This window comes from Neolamprologus brichardi, chromosome 12 (genome assembly GCF_056152115.1).
Source record: "Neolamprologus brichardi isolate AB-2024 chromosome 12, ASM5615211v1, whole genome shotgun sequence".
NCBI lineage: Eukaryota > Metazoa > Chordata > Actinopteri > Cichliformes > Cichlidae > Neolamprologus > Neolamprologus brichardi.
The window spans coordinates 13,138,673-13,164,478 of NC_142115.1; the positions used below are offsets into that span (position 1 = coordinate 13,138,673).

General features: G+C 41.8%; 1 protein-coding gene across 1 annotated transcript in view; it reads right to left on the reverse strand.

Moving 5' to 3' along the window:
• The window catches only part of lmx1bb (LIM homeobox transcription factor 1, beta b), a 51,461-nt gene extending 26,501 nt beyond the window's left edge, over positions 1–24,960 (reverse strand). Inside the window, exons 1-4 of the mRNA XM_006803115.3 lie at positions 24,930–24,960; positions 21,862–21,925; positions 19,872–21,104; positions 19,195–19,381 (exon numbers count right to left, since the gene is read on the reverse strand). Of these exons, the coding sequence (XP_006803178.1) occupies positions 19,195–19,381; positions 19,872–20,010 (326 nt within the window). The 5' untranslated portion in view covers positions 20,011–21,104; positions 21,862–21,925; positions 24,930–24,960. The remainder of the gene's footprint in view (positions 1–19,194; positions 19,382–19,871; positions 21,105–21,861; positions 21,926–24,929) is intronic.
• Positions 24,961–25,806: the final 846 nt, after the last annotated feature.

A 25,806-nucleotide genomic window follows, 5' to 3' on the forward strand; every position in this document is an offset into this window, starting at 1 on the left:
TATTTTGCCTCGGTTAGTTTTGTTGCTCTGTGGCTAATACCCTCATTTGTCTCAGAAGATGCTGAACGCCACCAAAAGTAAGTTGTTTTGATTCTGTTACCTTCTGCCCACAACAGATCTAGGCACACGGTTGAACGCGCAGGGCTCTGTGAAGGGAGCCATTCAAATCGGATTATGATTTCATATTTCACACAGACAGTACACCACTAGGATGATTTTTAATTAGGACCCGAATCTGTAAAAAGAATGGGGCACGGAGACAATAAAATGAGGAATGCATTCATCCATGGGATGATTCTCTAGCTTTATTTAAGATCTGTGCCAATGTGCTAACAGCATTAATGAAGTTATAAAGAATTATGAGGGGAAATCAAATTTGCCTCGCCACTTGAGCGCCACTAAAATGCCAAACAATAAACTACCAGATTGCAAATTAGATCAGTAAAAATATCAAACACATTGCGGTGCAGGAAAATCCATAATTGCATTTAGTGCCTGGCCTCTCCTGGGGGAAGAGACACTAAAGATCATCAGCAGGCTACACGGGAGCCGCTATTGACAGAGCGGTAAAAATCGACAGGCTAACTAAATAAACACTCCAGGCTCCATTAAATATTCAAAGGCTGAGATTTGACAGTCTAGCGTGCCTGCCTCTACCCGTTGCCTCCACTGGATTCTCTCTGCAGCACATCTTCTCCCTGTCTCCCTCTCCTCCTGCAACCCACCGCCACCCCCCTTCCTCTCGCCGCGCTTCTCTCCCCCACCTCCTCTCCACTGTGACTCCTGACAGCAATAAATGATGCGGTGCCTGAGGGCGCTGCTCCAGTGGGAGACCTGGGAGGATAGAGCAGGAGAGCAAAAGAAATAAAGGGGAGACAGCCTATGACCAATGGCCATTAACCAAGAACTGAGACAGGGCCCTATGACATCCACTGACACCCCACCCCCTCGACACGCTCTCATTCTCCCCCGGCAGACTGGCATCCGCGTACACACTGTTACAAACGTGATACGCCGCTGCCTCTTCTCCCCGTTTTGTTGTTTATGTTCTGGTAACACAAAGACAGCTGAGCCACAAAGCTCTGTTTACACAGAGCGATAGAAAGGTGGTTTCCTCTTTCAATCTGCAAACTTAATCATAATCAAACAGTTTATCCTGTGTGTTTGAAACAAAACTGGCACCTAAAAGGATGTGAAGAAACCCCTCCAATCGCACAGCGTCTAAACTCTTGCAGCCTCCTGACAAGATCATATGCATTCATCTGCTGTGGCGAGCTGAGCGGGGTTATGCAAATGAGAGATGACAGTGTTATTGTGTGCGGAATATCAATGGAGTAATTACTGTTCCATGTCGGGCTATTGGCCCTCCGCTGCCGCGCCTAGCCAGCGCGCTTCATTTCTCAGCCGCCCTCTCAGGGGAGAGATGAGCGCTGTGCTCTGGAGAGCAGAGCTAATAATGGCAGCTCGGATACAGGCAGGGCTTAGACAAGCCCTCGGGTCCTGAGCCGCAGTGTGCTAAACGTTGCAGGGGTCTCGGGAGAGCCCCTCGGCAAAGATGAAATGATTAAAAAACCACCCAGCCTGACTGACAAGCTGACCGACCACCTATAACTCTTTGTGTGGCGAGTCCAACCATTACTACTCGCTTCAATCATAACAGCAGGTGATCATTTCTGGACATCAGCTGGCTACCTGACAATGATTCTTAGCAAAGAGATTTAGAGAAGAAGAAGAAGGAGAAGAAGAAAAAAGGCAATATTGGCAGATGAGTAAGAGAAAATGATCCAAGTAGTGAAGTGCTGCACACAACAAGTTTCACCACGGATTGAAGGGATTTGTAAAGAAAAAAAAGTGATAGAGATAGGTAAATATAAAATCATCCTCTGAGTACTTTGCTTCACTGACAGTGTCTGTAAGATCATAATCATCTGGCCTGGATTCTCTTTAGTGTCTTGGCAGCTGTCCAATGAGCGAGCTCCTCTGGCATGTAAAGTGTCATCGAATTTAAAGCTCAAATTTGCTGGGGTGTTTAACAAAGCCCTCTCCTCGATGCGTGAAAGCGCCGGCCGACTGTAACATGTCAGCGTTGTCATTTTTTACATGTGAGGGATCGTCTAATAAATAAAAATCGTGAGAGGCCGCGGGTTCACCTGACGGAGGGAAGGCAACGCTAGATAGAAACTTGGGGGGAGAAAAAAAAAGAAAACACAAAGGCTGGTAGAGACCCCGGAGCTGTGAATTATCATACCAAGCAGGAGGAATGTTTCTCCCACACACACACACCTCTGCGAAGCTGCAACCTAATCACTTTTTTTTCTGAAAAAAGAGAGCGAGCAGAGGAGTGAAACCTACAATTGTGAGAGTGTGATTTGTTCAGAGTTTAGCGAAAATACATTTTTAGACGTGAGTTCCACCCAGGACTGGAAATGTAAATGTATTTTTTTTTTTTTACTTGCTGCACATCTTATTCCAGTGTCCCCTAAATTAAACTCAGTACTGACCAAAACATTAGTCTATTTATAGTCAGGTAAACGCTATCATATCAAACTTACCATGCTTTGTTTCCTGAAGTTAATATTCTTGATTCAGCTTGATTCTTGATTCAGCTTGATTCATAACCTGCTCTTATGAATCAAGCTGCACTGATATTAACAGGAGATATTGCAGGGAGAGGACTGCAGTTTTACTCTCAGTCAAAGGGAGGATCCTAATAAAATATTAACAATAAAAAAAAATGATGACTCTGAAGCTTAAACCCCCTTCTCTTTCTTTTCCACATTAATAATAATTATACATTCCCTACAGTCCCTATAGCTTTATTATTTTAACCTAAACACCACATAAAGCCTCATAATCTCCTCAAAATATAACTGCCTGCACCTCCTAGTGCCCGTGTCATGATCTGGGGGTATGTACATACAAAACAGAGGTTCATGTGCTGCACTTGCACCTTCGCACCATTCATTTCCAGGTCAGGTGCACCTCTCGCCATGTCCAGACACCTCATACATCTTGCAGGCAAGGACCGGCTTATCTCCATACTTATCTTCCCCGTAATAATTCCCACTTAAAGCTTTAGCCGCGAGCAAATGACTCGGCAGGACGAGAATGGCAGGCCCGAGTGGTACACCACTCCCATTCCTTCGAGAGTCTGACAGGTTTCAGTGAGGCAGAAGCTACCAAAGGGAACACAAATAAAGACGTGTCCGTGGCCACTGCAGCAAGTCCTCACAACACAGCTAAACTCCAAAACCCAGTTTGAACGTGAGCATGTAAAAAAAAAAAAAAAAAAGCATAAAAAGAAAAACACCCTGTCATTTAACTCCCTATAGGTCTAAAAAAAAGTGATATTTATTTACTTTTACTTTACCCTAAGTATAATCTGGCACTAAAGCGTGCACCGAGGTGGGGGATTCAAGGGGAAGAAATCCAGCTAAAACAGTCAACCCAATCAGCCATTCCCCGTCGATGAAAGAAAGAGCCGGAGCCTGCGCTGAGTCACACACAAGGTTCTTGTCTGACGCTAAAATACTCTTCCTCGTAAGACAGGCAGAGGGCTGGTGAGCATTTCCCTCCCAGCATACTCAGAAATTCATAGAGATTGAAAAAGTCAAACACAGTTTTCATCCAATCAGTGTCTCATTTCAATCCCTGGCAAAGAAAAAGAAAATAACCCAAGAGCAGTATAAATGGCCAAAAAAGGATCTTATGTATATTTGTGGTGTGAAATCTCAAATGCTTTCCTCTCCTCCATGGTACAATTGTTCTGCAATTTACTCGAGCAGCCTGTTTTTGTTGTGTGTTTTTTTTCCTCAGCAATAAAGAAGAGACTAATAGAAATCTGCCTCTCACTGACATGGTTTCTGCATATCATAAATCTGATTGGATGACTAACCGACTGTTTTGTTTATTATTCTTGTTTCTTCGCTTAATGTTCTTACAGCGAAGCTTTGATCCTGCTAACCTTATGGATCCTCACCATAAACACTTACCTCCTGAAGACGTTTTTATCACGCTGAGGCTCGATGCCAGGCCTCTGCGCGGAAGTACAGCAACAGATAAACTTGACAGTTACCAGCAAGGGCAAAGAGGACAACAGACTCTCTTAGTGAAATGTTTGAAACCTTCTGGTTTCTGCTGATAGCTTTGGATTCTTGTGGGCTGTAGATCTGGCGTTAAAAGACATCTTGCATGTTTTTGTTCTGTTTTGTTTTTTCAAATCTACCCCACTATGTAAACATGTGACTATCTATACACTTAGCAAAATAACCACAAAACCTCTGGATTGCAAATCACAGCTCCCATGCCCTTCTAGATCAGGGGTGTCAAACATACGGCCCGGGGGCCAAAATTTGCCCATCAAATACTCCAATCTGGCCCACTGGACGGCTTTGAAATATCTGAAGACTTTTCAATTTTAACTGTGTTTTTATACATTTTACAGCTTTTCCTACTGTTAAAGAGCTCCCATTCATACTACAGCAATATCAGTGAGTAATATATAATTAAATAACAGAAGGCTTCTAGGTTTTTTACTATATACTATAGAACTTTATGACTTTTACTGTGGGTTCACAGTAAAAAAAAAAATACTGTCAAAAAAATTAAATTTTATAATTACGGGACAGACAATACTTTTCTGTAATTTTACACATTTCTTACTTTTTTGTTAGATTTTAAACCCGAAGCAGCATTTCTTATCATGTATTAAAAGAAATGAAAGACAGTTGTTGAAATTGCACTTCTTCTTTTTGTGTTAGCCCAGGGATTAAATGTGTAATCAAACTTTACACTGATAGTGAAGGGAATTTCACTCGCCCTGCCCACTTAAGATCACAGTGGGTTGTACAATGACTTTGACATCCCTGTTCTAGACCATCAGAACATCCCATTACTCCATTTCCATATTTGATTGGGAAAACCAAATGATTTGCCATTTTTGGTAAGATACAGATTTTTTCGTTGTTGAAGCAAGGGTGGGCGTGGGGGGTCATTTTAAACACAAAAGCACACACATTTGAACCCTGCATGTCTGAGCATACATGCAAAAACACAAACCACCCGTGAATACGCAATTGTTGCCAGTGATGTCTCTGTGCGCAGGAGACCACAGGAATTGTTTATCGCTGTAGATCAGAGTAACTAATCAAAAGCAGGCTCTTTCTTCTTGAACCTGTGCGAGGTCGAGATGTTTCCTCATCCCACACTGAGACATGTACGTGCCACGGCATGACCTTCCCCGCTCTTCCTCCCTCACAGTGCCTCGCTGGCTCCCAGCATCAAAGCCAGAGCGACATTAAGACAGTGGCTCTACGTACCTGCTGCAAGTTTATTCATCCCCACCTTTATTCTTAATAATTAGCAGATAATTCATATTTTTCCCCACTTTTCTCTCTCCACCATGAGTTCATACTATATCGAAGATGCAAACAAATAATTATGGTAAAAAAAAAAAAAGCACAACCAGAGTGAAGGGAAATGTGATTACTCTGCAACGTAAGAGTTTCCATTAGCATTTGCCAAAGTACCATTAAATGTTATGGGCACATCAAGGCCCACAGAGCATGTTGGTCAGCACAGTGGGAGTATGACATCTTACACTGTGCAGGGCCTCATTCTGGACCATGCAGTCAGCTTCAAAAGAATTTAACTGTCAAGACAAACAGTCTGTAGGCTGAAACCACACGGCAAAAAAGCACCACTCACAACGAGATAAATGTTGAACCGGGTTACCCTCGGGGGGGAAAGCACGGCGCTTGACGTATCATACTTGGTTGTCGCAACATTTCTTCGATATAAACAACAACAAGCTGATCATAATATCCGAGAGAGGCCAAATGCTGTTAACAGACAGAAACAAGCTGACTGCTACAGAAACAACAACGCAGAGCAAAGTCACTGTGATGGAAGTGATAGAGCTCTGTTGCCCATGAGGGATGTTTCAAAGGCACTCGAATGCTTGTCAGTGCAGTTTATTACTTCCTTGAAATATCTGTGAAAGAGAAACCATTGAGCAAAAGAAAACTGTTTAAGAGCTGAGAGTGTAAATCTCTTTTAATGCTCCTGATCCCTGTGTTAGTGCCGCTTCCAGAAACCGCTCACTGCTTCTCCTTCCCTACGGTTCCCTCATTACGCATCGTCTAGGAGAAACGGCTACCTCTTCACTTCACCTTCTCAAATATTGCAAACTATAAGCAGTTTTCTAAGTTATAACTGCGGGGCCCGTGTCTGCCAAGAGTCTGTCGCTTGTGCTTAGTTTTTTCTCCCCTCTTTAGTTCTGTGGCTGTTGGTTAAGGGAAGTCATACCGCAAAGCCAAAGTTGTGACATACAGAGGCATGCTGTTGTAGAATAGATATTTTGATACCGCAAGAAGCTCTTAGAGGAGATTCAGATTCTTCTGGATGACTAACAGTCTGAGTCAACATTCTTCAAGGAATCCTGATTTTGCCAAAGAAGTGAATGTTTTTTGTTTTTTTTTCCTGCCAATTTTCTTGCTGTATGGATAGATTTTGACATGAGTCCTGAAGCCCTCCATCTCTGCCCCAGGTTAGGTTAGTTCCTGGTGGGATGTTTTTGTGTGGAGAGGCCACCTCTCTTTCTTATCTTCCTGTCATCTCTGTGGGACGGCAGGGCACGACTCCTTCTCTGGCTCCAGAACCACAGGCTTCCCCTGGACACCAAACCACCGCTCCCCACTAGATGTACTCTTTGAGAGGGTGATTGTTTAGGGTGTGTCAGAACTTATTAATGCCAGAATGTGTGAAAAAAACAGAGCCGGGCGAAACAGTATTTGCAAAATACTTTTTTTATGGGTTGCTTCGCTCATTTTAAGTGCCAGCAGAGCTAGGTTTACCACATAAAGCAGAGCAGACGGGCAGAATTTGGACAATTGCGAGGAAGTATGTTTAGGTTAATTTGCTCTGTTCGTGACTGACGGCTTACCTAACACCGTCTTTGTGTTTGTGATTTGGTTAACCTCATCCCGCTGATATTTAAGGCTGGATAATATAAATAACACGAAAGAAAATTCATGCACGATTCTGACTTTTGGCTGGAAGTCAGCGTGCATGTGCATAAACACTGTTTCTACTACAAAAGCAGCAGTTATATGACTGGTTTTCTGTTCTACTCACACAGCCTGTTAGATGAACTTCAAGATGAACCTGCCCCATTCTAAATATGTTCGTTTGAATTACCTTTAAACTGGATATGTGGTCATTTCAGCAATTTAATTACTGCTTTTACCAAGTATTTTAACCGTTTTTCCATTTTAGCTCCCTATTACGACTTTGCATCCATTAGCATTAGCTTTCCAACCAATTTTATGGTTACCTTTAGCTAACTTTAAAATGATTTATTCATACCTTTGAGAAATTTGTGCCAGTCATCATCACTGATTCTAGTCATTTGTCCTACAGCAGCCCTTAAATGCAAAACACAACAAAAACACAGATAAAAATAAATAAATAGAGAGAAAAATAAATATCATCAAACTAAAAATCATTGTTTTATTTAAAAATACGTGACTCGGCACAGGAAAAATCGGCCAAAGACAGACTGAGAATCCCAGCTGAGCACAAAAGCACCAATGACGCAATCTAGAACAGCTGGAATTTCCAGTATTCCCAGTGTTTGTTGTCCTAACTTTGCTGTGTGGAATATCTGACAAAATTATATACCTGATAATATGTAGCTTAACAAACTGTTTCTGATGGATATACTGTGCCCCACATCCCTGTCTAACAAGGATACATGCCTGGAGGTGGTTCAACCTGACCAATCTAGGCAGGGAAATTTGCCCCGCCCTCTTCCAATGATACAGATGAAAGTTAATCAGTTACAAAAGTGCTACAAGTGAATTTGTATCCATTTGCATTATCATCAGACTGCAATGATTAAAAAAAATGACATATTTTGATATTTTTAAGCTAAAAAACAACAGAAATGAAATGAAATCAGCTTTCTCAAATGTTAATCTAGAAATGTTGGCATTTTGGGAAACACAAGGAAGTAGAAAATAAAAAAGATGAAGCCTTTTGGCATGCCGAAATTTTGTTGTGTTTTTTTGTTTTTGTTTTTGTTTAGTGAAATAGCTTTGCAATGCAAACATTGTGTAGTTTTGCAAATATCTTTTGTTAGGAAAACAAATTCGTATTCTAAAATGGTATCCTGTGGTCAGTTTTGCACATTGAGGCCACCGTACTTAAGATATGTTTTTTTTTGTTTTTGTGTTAACATCAAACCTCTATTAAGCATTGATGATTCAGTATGTGGATCTTTTTAATCACTGGCTGGACATCACCACCCTACAACACAATGACATGACAGTATTTTTTTGCCAGGAAAGATGACCCAAGTTGCCCACAGACACAATAATAACGACTAAAATACACGTGAGCAGAAGTCTATGTAGTTCCGAGGAGATGGCAAAATTTGAAATGGAGAAAGAGACACAGCGAGAACTACTTATTCCAATGTATAAATTGTGGTGAAGCTAAAACCTATAATAAAATCATGAATGGCTGTGTGTAGATAGACCCTCACATAGACATACTTGTGGGAAACAAGAAAAACATACACAGTGTACTGAGGAGGTGAAACTGCATGCAGCTTGGCGAATGTTAATAAGGATTATGGTTAATGCACTTATAGTATTCGTTCCAATGGCCAAACATGTTTTGCCACTGTCTTTGTGGAGGTTGAAAGTTCTGCCAAGCAACACAAACCTTGATGTTTATGTTGTTAAAAAAAAAAAAGGTTTCTCCGAGTCAAATTTAACTAAAAGAGAGTAAAGAAAGTCTGGAACCCTCAAGAGTATTAGATAGAAATTCCTTCTCTGTCAAACAGAACAAGGCTGTAAGTGCCATAATAATTTTTCTAACATGTAAGCCATAAAGCGATGTTGATGCCAGAGAGTGTGCTGTGACCTCTCTAACCTTGTGCATGCTGCCTGGCTTCTGGTTAGTGTAAGCAGCATCCAGCTGAAAGCTACCAGAGGCCTCAAAGTGTATATGTGATGTTTCCAAGGAGAGATGGACCAATTAATCTGATTATAGTCGCAAATCCTCTGACATGTGTAGGCCCGTCTGTGACCATGTGTGCTACAGATGTGTGTCCATGTGTGCGGAAGCATGCGCGTACCTGTGTGCGTATGAGATAATGGGATGCAAAGACAGAGTGAAGTTAAGAGTCCATGCACAAAACTCGCAGGACTTACACAAAAATCCAGCGCAAACTTATTTTTTTCTTAAATCAGTCTGACAAAAGGGAACGGACCTTTCTGGGAAGAAAACGGTTGCATTGAAGTTGCATCTGTATTCGCATGCATGCCGTGGGTGAGCGGTCATTCTTCGGAAGTCGGAGAGAAACGGTTGAAAGTACCTGAAATCAAATCCTGGGTGAAATGGTAAACCATCTGTCAAAGCTTTTCGTGGTCTGTTTAAAAACACAACACCCGAGCACTTAAACAGCCCCTTTTTCATTGGCAGGGCTATGAATATGCCTATTCTGAGGGTGATGCTTTCATTTTCAAGCCTGAGATCCGAGTCAGTCACAGCTCAACGTATGTTTGTGCCACTGACGGCGGCCTGTGCCGAGGGGCGGGAGGAAGTCGAACGAGGAGCTGACAGACAGGGCCTGATACTGCACTTCCACCACAGGCCAATCCCCAGCTAACCCCTGTGCTGACAGCCAGGATGTAGCACTCATCCACAGGCCACAGCCCAGATTCTGGGGCCCAGGAAAAGGAGAGCATGGAGAGCAGAGAGAGGGCTGCTCGGCTGATGATAGAGAATTGGGGGGGTGCGTAAGTAGCTGGTGGTTTGGGTGGCATGCACCACTTTTTGCGCCTCCAGAGCTGCACGACCAAAAAGGAGAATCCAAAGAGTGGATCGCCTGCCAACAGCATGTCCGGTGATTGGCTGACAGACAGACTCAGGCATGGGATGCGCACGTACAGCTACACACATGCAAGCACTTTCAAACAGGAATGCAAAGAAACATCACTAAATGCACTGTAGAGCTGGAACCTATCAGATACAATGAGATAAACATTTCACACCACAAACACTCAAAGTGACATTTTTCTTAAGTCGTGATTTTTCTGGTTTCTTCCCATAATAAAGCAGCTACGGTCACATGGACATAAAGGAAGGAATTTTAACAGTGTGATGCTACTGATGCTACAAGTCGTTTGCAGCATTCATCTACCAATATTCACAGTCCGTCTCAAGCTAGATGCAATTAGTTACATGACCTCATCAATAATTCTTTTCTGCAGTATTTGTTGTGAGACAGAAACTTAGAATAACTGAAAGACGAGGGGTCAATAAATATTTCAGTCTTGCTCGATGCTTTGCAGAAGCACGGTGGATTGATGAGCGCTGAAGGCCGAGAGGCCACCAGTGACCCCGGCTGCACACTGCGAGAGGGCTCCCGCTCAGACCCGGCGCTGTCTCTCCAGCTGGGATCACAACACAACGATGGAGCTCTGGTTTCAGATCACAAATCTGGCCTGGGGGCTGGGACAGCGCTCCCCCTGTGATGCTGGGCCTGCAGGGCCAGCGTTAAGGCAGACAGAAACCCTGGGGGGAGGGGGGGGGGGGGCAGTCAACCCACCTACTCTCAGGAGGAGGCAGCGAGAAGCACAGAGGCCAAAGACTGATTGGGGCGGCCTTGGAGCACAGATTTGCTTTTTTAACTGCTGAGTTTGGGTTTGAGCCTCAGCCTACTACAGCTATTTCTGTTCAACGGGGTTTCCAGCAAGCTGCCCCCAGAGGCAAATTCTGCGCATAAATAATGTGCTATGAGGCCAAGAGGTGGAATCAAACAATACCGCGCGCCAGAGGAGGAAAATTTAGATGAATCGAGCAAACAACTCGGCCTTCACCTGCAGCAACGCATTTTTCTTATCGAGGTGGCAATATAGAAATTTCCATTCAGACACAACTAGAAAATCACACGTGCAAAAAAACCCAAACAAAGACAACTATATTATTTTTTTTTAAAAATATTGTATCCCCTTATCCATCCCTTTCATAGACACCGGATCATTTTTCAGCGTTTTGGAGACGTGGAAATTCCCAGGAAGATGTATTGTAGCAACTTTCTGGGAAATATTAATATCCAACCAGCAGAGGAAAGGTAAAGGGAGAAGAGAAGGGATCGGGGGTGTACAGCGGGGGGGGGTTTACAAACGATCAGTATCACTGCACGGTACCTGATCATAAAACACCTCGTCTATTCAGCCCTTTCCAACCCACTGTGCACTTTTACCTCACTGTTTGACTGTTTGACACGTTTTTTAAGCAGAACACACTGGCTCTCTCCTAAAGGACAGTGGAGATTTTGATGGGTGCTAAGAGCCCAGAATCATCCCCCCCACCACACACACACACACACACTCCCTTTTCATAATGGCTGCACTGCAGATTCTCCACATCTGCCTTGCCTTACACCGCTTAACCCTGCTCTTACCAAGCCCCCCCATCATCTCTGCCTCCCTCCCGTGTCTCCACTCCCCCATCAGGATCATCCAAATATTTCCCCTCGCTGCTTTTTGAAGCTTCTATAGGTCACGGGACCTCATGCACAAATCATGCTGGCTTGCCGTGGGGGGGCCAGTCAGAGAGGACGGGAGTGAGTCAGACGCATAGAAATCCAATCTGCACTGTTTTCATACAGAGTTATTTTTCTTGCCAAGACAGCCATCACCAATCAGCGGCCAGTTCTAAACAGCAAGTTTAGGGAGCTCTCGCTCTAGATGCCGGTGCTGGCAGCTGATCGCAACCATATTCCCCAGCCACGCCAAGGGGAAGACACGAGGAGTAAATTCAGAGAGCCCTGACAGCCTGCAGTGGTTTAACATGGGGGTTAGCCCCAAATACATAGCTCTGGGTTTATGTTGATGGATGGATAACCAAATCCATTTCACTGTTTGCAATAAAACATAGATGTTAGTTTTTACACTGTGACACCACACTTGCTGTGGGTGCTGAATTACGACGTACTGAGAGAGCAAAAAAAAATTCAGGAAGCCATCGGTTTTTAAAGGTTGTATTTTTGAGATGCAAGGGAGAGAAAAAAGGAAAAGCAAAGTCAGATACACAAAGATAATAAAGGATTTATCAGCTGTACGGTGTGTGGGCACAGGAGGTTCAATATCTAATGCAGGATTTTCATAACAGAGGATATTGGACAGGCCCTAAAACCATGCCGGTAAACAGGACAGACAGGGGAGGATGAGCCAGTGTGGACCTTCCCTCCCACCTGCAGAGCAAAACCAGTTCAGGGTGAGAGGAGATGCTGGGCAGGAATCTGCAAGTGCTGGTTAAAGTAATCACATTGGTCTCACTGCATCTGATCTGCAGTCTAACAGACTTCCAAACAGTTGAATGAGTAAATAAAGTGCCCCAGGGGACTCCCGCTGGAGATGGATTACCACAAGGGTGCACACACAAAAGGAGCCGAAGCCCCACAACCCGATGTGAGCTGCAGACAAAAGCCTTGCACTGGACCTCGACCAGGGAACTGGCAAACTTTATTAATCTCATCCTAGACTGAACCTCCTGCTACTGGAATTTATGCACTTATAGGCAGGACTCATGCTTGCTGTGAATCTGAGCAGGTACACGCTCCGTGTGTGTATCTGCTCAGATTCACAGAGATAGGTACACACGCAGGTACGTGTCTGTGTGTATCTATCTTTGATTGTGTGCATAGGTAGGAGAAAATCCCGGTTGTGGTTTGTACTGTGCGCAGATGCTGGTGCAAACTTTGAAACATGCTGTCCTGCAGATGCAAAAATGCGTGCCCCTGTGTGTGAGTGTGTGTCTACTCGAGTGCACAGACCACATAAGATGACTCTCATGCTCACTTGGCTGTGTAGCTCGGGTCTTGAGGGGACTAAGGGCCACGGCATTCTGTAGCCCAATCCCACCCCGGCCCCATTCTTCCCTCTTTCTAGGCCTGACACAAATAAAAGGATTAGGAGCCCCCGTTTCCGTCAGGCCCTCCATTCAAAACAAAGCTCCGACCAGCTTAGTGTCACACTTAATGATAAAAGTGCAAATCTCTGTCAGTCACTTTGGGCAGGAATACCGGTATTTGGGGGCTAATCTCATTTGATGAAGATTAAAAGGGTTAAAAAGAAGACAATGAAATGTGTTATGATGCATCTGTGCAAAGAAATAAATAAAAATAAATAAATAAATCTACACTGCTGTAATTCAAAGGACCAACATAACATGACGAGGTGCTGAAATGTGTCTTTTACGGCGCAGTGTGAATGAGAGGCAGTGGATCTTGCTCAGATTAAAGACAAAAGACAGAAAGGGGCTGAGAGAGAGGAAGCAAGTGCCCATGCACATGCGCCCACACCCTCACAAAAAAAAAAAAAAAAACGTGGGGTGTATGTAGACAAACACACTGCTCTGCCCATTCCCATGTAGAGCTAGAATGTGTGACGTGAGTGTGAGAGTAAGCCTTGGGCACACAACAGTCTGAATGCAGCACTTGCCACTATGATGCCAGTCCTCTCTAGTGTATCTGTGAAAAGCCTACGTGTTGGAAAAACATTCCAGAGTGGGATCACATATACACAGTTGGGGCCAGCGGCAATATCGCGAGCCAGCAGCAGAGGCCATGTCTCAATTTCTCATGCCCGTTCGACCTGCCAGCCTGAAGGAACAAGTGTGGCCTATTTCCAGGCTATAAAAGCAGACAAAAGATGAAAAGATCTGAAATGTAATCAGAAGTGTTGCTAATAATTAGGAACTGTTACCCTCTCAGTGGCACGTGGAAAACGACGCATCCTTTAAAAATAAGTCATTATAGTAGCTGCAAAAATCCGGCTACTGAAAATGCTTGCTGTCCTGATTTAAACATGTAATCTGGGAAATCAAAATTGAAAACATTTGCTGAGCGTGTGTATTTTTTCGGCTGGCTACTTTAAGGAGGCCATTACAGTATTTCACTGATTTAGCCAAAATCTAATTTGTAAATTGCATTTAATGGTTTGTGGTTGTCGTACTTTTTGTTATGAAGAGTTGTCACGCTGTGAAAATAAACCTGAAGGCCTGAGGACTTGGAAACGGTAATGAAAATCCCTGCATCGCCGAGTCGAGGGCTTTCTCTCGACCGTCGCTGATTAGCATTCCCGACTGACTGACATGTCCCACTGGCTGCCTAACTGCTGGCTTTAGGAGATGAGGTTAAATTGTGGCTACCAACAAATTGCACGCCTGAGTTCCTCTGCACCCCTCTGCTATCATCCAGTGTAATGTGAGCACACCAGGCAGATCCCTCTGTAGATCCTTCTCCTCCCCTGCACAACAGCTCCCCCACACAAAGCCACAGAGACCTCTTTCCACATCCCTTGCCACCAGTCTGGCCTCTAAAGTGGTGATGGGCATTACCGTGGCTGAGCCTCTGTGGCTTCCCATAGCGTCCTGCAAAGTGCTTTGTGCTCCAACTGTTGCTACACACACACACACACACACACACACTACTCATCTCCTGCACCCAGGGAGGACTAAAACACAGGGGGGAAATGCCTTTAGAAACAGGAAGATCAATGACATCACTCGATTTGATAACACAATACTTGAACTTGATATTTACTGATAATGTCAGAAAGCCACTGGCAGACAAAACCAGTGAACTCTTTATGGATGTAACTTAAAAACGTACAACCCCTTTTTTTTAACATGTAAAATTAAATATCACACTTTATGGGAACTAGAAAGGACAACAAAAGAAGAAGAAAAAACCCACAGATGCTGGTAGTGATGCAAATAAACACACTTTAACAGGTCTTTTTAATGGTCTAAATGTGTTTGGGGGGCGGGGTGGGGTGCACAGTTAGTAAACCATGAGATGACAGATGATGCATCCTAGTATGCTGCTGGGACAGGCCGAGCCATGTTGACATAAAACCCAATACTTCCTTACAGAGGAACGGGGCCAGCTTCAGCTAGCTCCTTGCCGAGCACTAAAAAATCCCAGCAAGCTGAAGCAATATTATCCAGTTTTGTGTTTCTAACATTAGATTTGTCTCTCCGTAGAGGTCCTCTCTTATTTACCCAAGAGCAGCAGCTAAAGACACATTTTTATCCTTTTTAGGCAGAATTAAGGAATAGAAAGTTAAGGAAGCCTTCCACACACAAAAAACAGTAATACACACTCGCATCTGCCTGCAGAGCCGCCTGTGAAGCACTTTAAAATACACAAGGACAGTCTTTAACTGCAAAACTACCCAGCTGCGCTGGCAGCACAAAACATATCCTGGTGGCTTTTTAAAAAAATTATTTTTATTTCTTTATTTTTTAAATGTTTGCTATCCATATAGTGAGTGTTCACAAGTGCCAGGCCACACGGGAGTGTCCTTGTGAGTGTAAAACACACACACGCACACAAAATGGGTGAGCTAACATAGAAACCCAGCCGTCAGCATCTATCCGGCACACACACACACACACACTGCTGCCGCTGCTGCGTCCCAAGCACGGCTAATTAAAAAACAACAATTTCACAGGAGGGCGCTCCAAACTGTTCTAAAAAGCACCTCTCAGCACACCGGGGGATCGTCCTGGAATACATGGGAGGTAAGACCGGTTTTGGGAGCTCTTCTTTTATGGCTTCATCACCGCTGTGTTTTTCTACTGCTCATACTACCGTGACCTGAATCAAATTTAGCCTCCAGCACGTGAGGTAAAAGATTTAAAAAAAAAAATAAGCAGGCTGATGTATTTGGATGGCTTACAAATGGAACATTTTAAAATAACATGATGCTAGACAATAAAAGTTTATAGAGCATGAGGAAAAAAATCCACTATGAAATGAGAGGTTTTTTTATGCATCAGCGGCACCCAAAAGTAGGCGGCGTGGTGTATAATATAGTTAGTTAATGTTATGTTTTGTAGATGGAGCCTATGGCAGTTTCTAACAAGACAGTCCATTACAGGGGTGTTGTCCAACACTTGGGTTCAAATGATAAGCCTTATTACACGGCTGCTTTCAAAGCATCTGCTCGGCTAGAAGAAAAGGCCGCCCCCCCTTGGGGAAAAGATCTCTCTCTTTCTAATGATGTATAATTGACCTCCGAACACCAGGGCACAACAAACTCAGTCGGATTGGCCCGATTACACACTACCTTTCACATACCGCGTGTCTCGTTTGAGCTTGTTGCTCCTCCACGACTACACCTCTCGTCCAACTGACAGCTCTTTGCCCTCAAAATATTCTTACCGTACATACATTACATTTGATTTTTCTTTTTACCTAACACGTCGACGGCCGCTTTAGGACTCTTAATACCATCAAAAATATTCCTCATTCAAAAGAAATAACAAAACAGATAATGGCGAGCACAGGTCAGTTACACACACACGTGCATGTGCAAAGCCAACATATGGGAAAAAGACTAATAAAATCCAATCTTGTTACTATATAATTGCACTATATGGAGCAGGTTGTGTTGAACTGGGTTGGTGGGAGTTTTAATAATACAGTACACAATTGTTTTCCCCCGTCTGCACTTAAACCTGTTCCAAAGGTGTGAAAAAAGACTGCTTGCCAATTCCTTGATTTATTATAGCTAGTGAGAGCTGATTACGGGGCATGAATCAGTTGCTGTAGGAATGTTATTAGGCACGTAGACCTCTGTATGGCTAGGAGCTCTCTTCGCAGCCCAAAGCAGTTTGTGGGCTGAGAAATGCATCTTAAATGGATGTCATAAAAGTCAAAAAGGTGCCAATTACATCTTTAAGTATCCCATCAATGCAAATGGAATAAACAACGTTAAAAAAAGAAAAAGAAAAAAAAGGCAGGGACTATACTTGTGTCGGTGTCAAAGACCAAAACCAAACCTGGGAGGAGTTAAAACAAACAAGCAAACAAATAAACAAAAAAGGAGGTGGGAGAAGAATAAAAGACGTGATGAATAATAGCGTGTGAGAGCAGGACGGCGCCCAGCAGGTTGTTGCGTTTGGCTGCAGTGATCAGCTTTGCCACACAAGCTCACCAGGCAGAGAGCGAAAAAAGAGGGAAATGGTCAGCTATATTCCAAATATGGTTCCTCAAGAGCATATCAGAAACTAAACGCCAGGCAGTAGACACTATCAGGCAGGCAGACAGAGCCTGCCAGTCTTGGCACGTCTGTCTTTATCTCTTCTTTTTACACACACCGAATTCATTTCAGAATTTCTCCAAATGGACAACGCTGAAGCAGGCATGAGAAAGAGATCCCTTCTCCCTCTCTCTCTCCCTCTCTCTCCCTGCCGGACTGTCTCAACTTCCAGGCACCTCTGAGCCGTGACGCCGTGACTCTGGTATCCCCTAGTTACTGCTATGAATTTTCCATTGTTATCAGCCGACTACACTCCTGTCACAGAGCTGGATGAATGGCACGCATGGCAATAGATGTAACTCTTTGTTGCTTGCACGGTATCTAACAGAGAGCCATAATGTCCCGGTAATCGAAGTAGAATTGTTAAAAAGGCCGGACACAAAAAGCTGAAAATTTAGTGACAAGCATGAAAAGCGCTCATGCGATGAGAAACACAGGCCACCCCAGGGTCCTCATAGGCCAAACAGCAACCCTCACTATTGTAATACTTGTGTTATTTAAGCTCACTATTTGCTTCCCTATATCTGCCATCTCTGCTGGTTTGTTATAATTTACTGATTCCATTCACTAATTTATTCTGCTTCACAGTGAATGCTCGTCCTGCTTTAAGTGTTTGCATGGGAAAAATTTAACACCTGCAATTTAACTTACATTTTTTAAAATGATTTCTGTCTTATGCCTGAATTAAAACATAAAGCTATTGTAGCTTTTAATTAAAAAAAACAATGGGACAATTCCTTGTAGTTTTAAGACTGTACTAGTCTAATTGCACAAAAAATAAATACAATTCTCCTTTATTTTAAAAAATATATATGAGCATTAGCTGTAATAATAATTATGGTGTTTTATTTTCTCAAGCAAATGTCCAGATGAACAGTCTGCACTCAGACTGCTGATGTAATGCCGCAGTATAGCAATTTAACTTACAGCCATTTTTTTTTATTGTAATCATTATTATTATTATCATTATTATTTAGATATTTGGAAAAGCTGAAAATTGAATGATTACACCAGATTTATACATGCATGTATATATAATTTTATCTATGCACTTCGAATCGCGCTTGTGCACATGGCCGAACTTTTAATTATAACCTCAGCTTTGCAGGTTGGTGTAATTCTGTGCAATATTTTGCGCATATTGCTTTTCAATAAACGGTTAAATTGTTGCCATGTATGGTGACGCCTGCCACGCATTTCTAATAAACCAAATAAGAATAAGAAGAGTTGGAACAACTTAAAACGGTAATAATGATATTATTATTATATTATTATTTTAACTAGTAAAATCTGATTACATCAATGAAAAAAAGTGATTTAAAGAATGAAGGAATATGAGCTGATCGGAAAATAAATCGTAAGAGCGCCGTAGTCTCAGACTACGTTTTCCATATTTGAAAAACTCTGAAGCGGCTGCTGGTAAAGTGAAAATGTATGACAATAAGCGGAAAAAATAAAAATCAAGACTGCACCACGCCTGTATATTCTCGGGCCTGAGTGGGATCGCATCTTTTTGCTATAAATGCATCCGCTGCGAAGAGACAAACGTGGAAATATCGTGGGCCAGTGTGACAATAATAAAGCCAAGTACACGACAATAATATATGACCGCTAATGGGAGCAGCCGGAGTGCGAGTCTGAGCACTCTTATAATATTAAATATATATTTTTTCTTAACAACGAAAAGACATTTGGTTTAATTCCGTTTTCTCTTTTTTAAATATGCATTTTACATGAAGTAAATATAAACCAACGGAGGAAGGAGCGATGGCAACAGGTTAGTTTAAGTCTCCTTATTTCCACGGTTACATCTTTTTAAAAATTCAAATAGCATTTTATACTACAGCTGAATGACGTTTCAGGTGCACTTTTGCGCACAGGAGGCCTCCGGGTCAGGTCAACAGAAACCACCCAATGTACCCATTTTTGGAAAAAAATAATGATTAAAAAAAAAATCACTGAATCACCAAAACAATGCGAAGAAATGCACACAAAGAGAGAGAGAGAGAGAGAAAGTGAGACAGAGAGGGAGGGAAAGCGAAAAGTCCTTCCCGGAAACTGTGCTTACTGTTGGTAGTCGTGTTTGCAGTAAAGTTTCCTTTCTCTGAAGTAACAGCTGTTGGTGAGGGGCTGTTGACACACGGTGCACTGCAAACACTCTTCATGCCACGAGGAATCGTTGACTCTCATCAAGAAGCGGTCGGAGATGGGACGCTGGCATCCTTCACACACGGATCTGTGATGACATTCAGTCCCTGGAAAAGGGCACAAGAGTTTCCCGTCAGAAAGAAAGGAAATAGGCCTGAATCAAGGACTGCAATAAGTGATAACTGATAAAAGCCCCCAAATCATTTCAGATATTGCCAGTCTGTTTGAAGAAATCCGCTGAGGTTTAAGATATTATTATAAAGGAACCGGGTTGTAATTGATTTTATTTACTCTTCATATAAGGCCCGAATTACGCCATCATCCAGACTGCAACAATAATAGTAATATATATAGAGAGACATTTTTAAAGGGGCTATTTCTCTTTATCTGGATCTGTTATTATATCCATTTGCACGCATGAGTGCGACCTTTCGTCGGTTTTGCATACTTTTGAACTGATATCAGGAAATAAACAGCAGTGTGGGCGCATGCAGAGAAAAGAAAATGAAATATTATAATGACATCCAAACACAAGCGAGCGTTTGATCGCGCAGATCAGAGTAATTTACACAACAGAAAAAGAAAAAGAAGACTCACCGAGCATAACTCCGAGTGTGGCTTGTCCCGATCGCAGGGGATGATCTTCTATTTTAATGCCGTCTAGCATGATGCACGTCTCGGACTGTTCACCCGCGGAGAGGCGCTCCAGTGACACCAGACCTGTTGCAATATCCATAAGAATACGGTCAGACGTGACAAGAAAATCCCGGGCACACAGAGCTGATCGGAGGGGGAAAAATGCTGTGTAGGAAGCCGTCTGAGATCCGTGTGGGATACAGCCTGCAGCTCGGAGGAGGACAGGGGAAAATAAACTAAACTGTGAGGAGGAAAAACTCGACTTTGAGCTCGCAATGGATAAAAGGTAAAGGCAGTTAAAAGCTGGCTATGTAAATCCCTGATGTGTCAGAGAAGCGTGCAGGAAGACAAAGCTAATAAGAAACTGTGGAAACTCTCTGAACAGTCACCTGTTATGATAAGAGGACCGAGGAAGCTTTATCTTCTCGTCCCTAAGCCGACGGGAGAAGTCTGGAAAAATGTCTTCACGGGATTACAGTCTCGCCAAGGAAAAAAGCGCAGAAGTAAAAGTTGAGAACAAATCCAAAGATAGTATAGTGTGTGTGTGTGTGTGTGTGTGTGCGTGTGTGTATGAATGTGTGTGTATGTAGGATGTCCCGGCAGTAACTCTTTGGAAGTAACAGAGACGGTTGGTTGGTTGTGCCCCTGTCGCTGCAAAAGTCTGAGATCGAGATTGAAGCGAGTAGATCCTCCCACTCCTGCATGCATGGCTACACTTTTTTTTTCAGTCCTCCATTCACTGCTATTGGGATGCTATTGGAGCAGAGTACAGTGAGCTCCACACAGTCCAATAACAACACACAGACAGGCAACCTAAAGCAGACAGCCCAAAGTGATATTTTACTGTGGCCTGACCTGCCATCATAGCAATAATAACAACAACAACAACAATAATAATACAGATAATAACACAATTGAAGTATTATTACATTGTGTGGTGGATTAAATAATGCGCCTTTTTGATGCCATAAAATGCCCTCCGTGGACTTAGTGGACATTTGTTATATACTGTGAAAAAAAATGCATATAAATTTAGGCAGTGTGTGTATGTGTGTGTTTGTGTTTCCACGCTCTTTTGTGTATTGTCTCCAGTGGAAGCTGCTGTTGCCTTTCAGCTGATGCACCTGGCGATCAGTGGCGATAACAGCGGGCTGTCCAGCACGGAGGTCGCCTCTGCCAACCACAGCTATTCATCTTAAGGAAGGTCAGAGAGGAAATATAATAAATAAATAAATAAATAATAACTGACACGATCTTCCTGACAATAAATACAACCTTCTTATTTAGGAACTGATCTTTATTTTAATTTTATTATTATTAATATTATTATTTAATGTGAGGGTCCCACAGCAAAATAAAACGAACCCCCATATTACAAATACTTGAAATCATCAGTTTAAAAAAAAATCCACGTGCTTTTTAAGGTACATTAATAAAAACCCACGAATTCAGATTTCACAAATAGAAAAAAAATCAGACATCAGAAAAAAAATCCTTCGTCAAGGTGCGATCAAGATGTTTAAAAATCTGCGGAGGGGTACCCTAATGCATTGAGGCCTGCCTGAAATTACAGGGCTGCTAATGAGATCGTCCACTGTGTCCCGTGACACGCTGCGTGGCACAATGTAATATACTTCTATAGCTACACACCCGGGGTAGGCAAAAATAAGAGTGGACACATGGAGAAGGCCGGGGGACAGTAAATATTATATTATAGTAAATATTATATTTATATTATACTGGGGTGAGCTATAGCTTTTTGTGGACTTTATTTAAAGTGTCATAACGGTTCCACGTAATAATAATAATAACAATATATTTTTAAGTAAACTGTGCAAAAACACAGGTATTTTTTTACATAATTTAATGTAATATTTCCTCTCAGGAAAAAAATGGACCCTTAAAAAAAAATCATATGTCAGTATATCACATCTCCACAGCCAGTGTTTACCTTCAGTCCAAAGGCCTGCTGTGTGTTGTTTCTTACAGCCTTTGTGAAGCATCAAGGCGATGACCTGTAGCCCAGTTTGGGGAAACAGAGAAGAGATTGTTGGCGTTGCCCTCTGCTGTTCAACAAGAGAACAGCTGCCGATCATAAAACACAGGCACAGAGAGGAGATTTCACCAACGGTGGCAGTTTTAGATGGATTTAACCATCGCAGAAATGTTTACAGCACACAGAAATCTAATATAAATATTTAAATTCGTTGCATTTCTCATCGGAGGACTCGTGTTCTTGCTAAAATGAGGACATACCTGCCACTCATGAAGTCATCCACCCCCGGTTTGCTTGGTTTCCTTCCAGCGCTTCTATCAACATGGGGTCAATTACCTCCGCCCACTATATTGGATTATCTTACCACTAAGCAGCATTAGGAGCGGAGGACTACCAATACAATATAATCAATACATTTAAAGAAAAGGAAAGGAAGAAAAGCATGTGATACCTCTCCTCCCTCCATTCATTTAGCAGTTATCGGCCAGGTCACCCGCGTGAATGAGGACATCAAACATTCATTCAATAAATCAATCCGCCGACTTTCAGCCTGCGGTGTTTTAATGAGGCACTACATGACAAGCCCTCCCTCGCCTTCCAGGGCGGAAAAAAAAAACGTTGCAGCAGGTGTGCAGAACAGAAAGCAATGGTCCCTAAAGTTAGGCAATTTACTTTAAGCTAAGCAGAACTGTTACGTCCATCGGAAAGGTAAGAGATCATTATAATGCGCCCTCAGAGAGGCTAACATTCCTGCAGGAGTTCGCTGTAATTCTGGTTTCAGGCTTCACTTAATAATTCTGAAAGTAAAAACATTAAAAATAATAATAATAATAATTTTAATAATAATTTTCATTTCAATTGGGGAAGTAGCAAAAACGTGATTCTACACTGGAATTATCGCGGAAGGAAAGTTTTTTTTCTTCTTTGAAGCAAAACAAAACTGCGGTTTTTGCGCAAACTTTTGCCTTCTATAAAGTCAAACTTTTCAATTTCATTAAGGCAGAATTAAAAAAAAAAAAATGTAAGGAAAGTGCATAAGGAAGAAAGGAAATAAATACAGCCCACTCGCAGGAGTAAAATTAATGTATCATAATTAATCAGTGTAGGCCGATTAAAAAAAACTGAATTGAAAGCCTACTGCAGGAAGGGGAATGAAATAATTACGATAATTTCATCAAATTAAAACACCGTTTTAAATTTAATAAAACTGAAATATGGGCACAAAAAATACGGACAATCGTTCTGCTTTAATTACATTTACACTGCGGTGTGTTTTTGGGAGGCACTCACAATTCATTCAGTTTCCAGCTCAGAGGATAACTCCAGCAGTGCCCGGCCTGCTCTGCTTAAACCCGGAGGCTACAATCAATGCAGCGACGCAAAGTCTCAGAAAATCACCTTTAAAACGTAAAACTATAATCCATATCACCCCGCATGTGTGGGCCGGTAATACTGCGCTGCATACAATACTGCTCATCTAATCCCATTATAGGCTCATTTATACTAAAAAGCTCATATTATTAATTATTCCTAAAACAAAGCTCGCCGATAAGATTTTTTTTTCTTTAGAAAAATAAATAAAACACCTCAGCGAAAATGGGACGAGCATTTCACATCCTCAGAGGTAGCAAACCAAAGCCATAATGGCTCCCTAAATTGCAGGGCTTGAAGACTTTGATAGTTAACTCACTTTGATCTTTTAATGAGTCTAAGCTCTCCACGATGCCCCCTTTTTTTAAGCTCGAATAAAAAAAACGCTCTCACACACACTTCCTTTATTTTTTTTTTGTTGTTGCTGCCGATCTGCACTTCAACACCTACAAAACCTTCACATTGTGCAGCAGCGGGCAGTTTCTGAGCCTAGAGAGATTCAGCGAACTGGGGGAAGAAATGTGTCATATTCTTCTTTTGTCTTCCGTGGGCCATTACTGTGGCTGTGACAGAGTTTCAGAGGGAGATCACTTAAAAAAAATTTTTGTTGTTTTTTCTTCCCATCAAGTCAACGGACAGGCTGAGCCTCGTGGATCAACAGGGAGGATTATTATAAAGGTTTGAGCGTCAATTTCCGAACAATCAGCGGTAAATTAATTTGGGATACTGAATGTTTTCTGCACTTCTTCGTTGGTTTCATGGGCTAAAAAAAATCATGCAGCTATAATGTGATTTCACAACAAACAGTGAGACAGCCCAGGGCCCCATCGGCCTGTGAGAGCCGGGATATGGGACTACTAAATGGACCTCGCTTTTAAATATTTATTTATTTATTTGTATTTTACATGCCATTATTTTAAATACTATTCTTCAAATCGTTGGTGTACCATGCAGGATAACAAAGGAGTCATTTGAACTTTCTTTCTACCCACTCTGTGTCACATTTTCCCGCTTTTTACTCCACATTGAACCACACGGCCTTTCTTATTTTATTGAGGCAGCCCCGCCATCACCACCACCCCCCAAAAATGATAGCCCACTGCAGGATAATCCCAGCTCCCCGAGGATTAAGTCAAAGTATAATACAGCACTGTCAACTCATGGCTAGATTTGTTTATGTTATGATTTATTGAATCCTGCTTTTTTTTCCCTCTTCCTCCTCCACTGACAAATTTATTGAGTTCCTGACAAATGGCCTGACAGGCCCGTGTGGCAGCAAGCTGACATACAACTTTTTTTCTTTCCTTTTTAAAACAAAAAACAAAAAAAAATCTACGGTAGAAATCTGTTTACCTGCGTTTAGGCTACATTTGCTATGATGCAGTGAGCAAATTAAAGCTGTAATCGAATTAAGCTAATATGTAAAAAAAATATAGTCCCACTTTCTAGCCACACGCCTATAGCTGTAGCACTTCTAATGATATACTGGATGTATTTTTATGAACAGTAATTCAAAGTTGAGATTGTTACTATCTGTATTTGTCTACATTTCCTAAAATAGGAAGCAAATCTTGTGAAAAGTACGCTGCTAGCCAAAAAGCATCGTTTAAGAACGTTTTAATAAGTCGCCGTCATTTTTAAGGCGCACTTACACGCAGCGCTGTCGGTTTTCGTGACGGACCGGCTCATCTGATGACAGTGATCCACGATCGAGTCAGATTTATGCACCTGGTCTCCTGACGCAGTCCGGACACATATTAATGGCGACGTTGGAGAGAGAGCCACAATACACACTATCCCAATGACAACATCACCCCCTGCTGGACAAAACTAGCAAGTACAACAGTGGCTGCTCATCCACGGCAACGTTTTATCGTCTCTTAAAGATACATTAACACGAGAACGCAAAAGAACAGGTTAATACACATTATTTATTTATGTACTGTAAATACACTACAGTAATAAAAGATAATGTGATGTAATGTTTTCTGTAAAACCAAGTGAGCGTTTTGCTTTGACTAATTTTGTTATCACCGTGTCTGGCTTTCAGTGAAGTATATGTCAGTAATACATATAGCTTTTTTTTTTTTTTTTTTAAACTTTATGTTTGTCCTTCAAGAACTCCCACCAGTATACTCTATTCTATTTATGTATTTATTTACTTATTGTGGGCGTCCAAAATGTTTAAAAAGTCCTTGCTTTAATTCTTACAAAGAAATTTAAATGTAAACCGTTCAATGTCTGTACTTCTAATAATAAAATTACAATGTCTTATATTATTATTTCTGCATTTCTTTTATTTCTATCAATATATATATATATATATATATATATATATATATATATATATATATATATATCTATATATATATATATATATTATATAGATAGAAATATAGATATATATATTATATAACATCATCAATTTAAAAAAAGATCTAAAATATATTATTCAGTTCAGTCTGAATAAAAAAATATAACTTATAACTATAACTATATAACTATAACAGCGAAGAAAGCCAGCTGTTC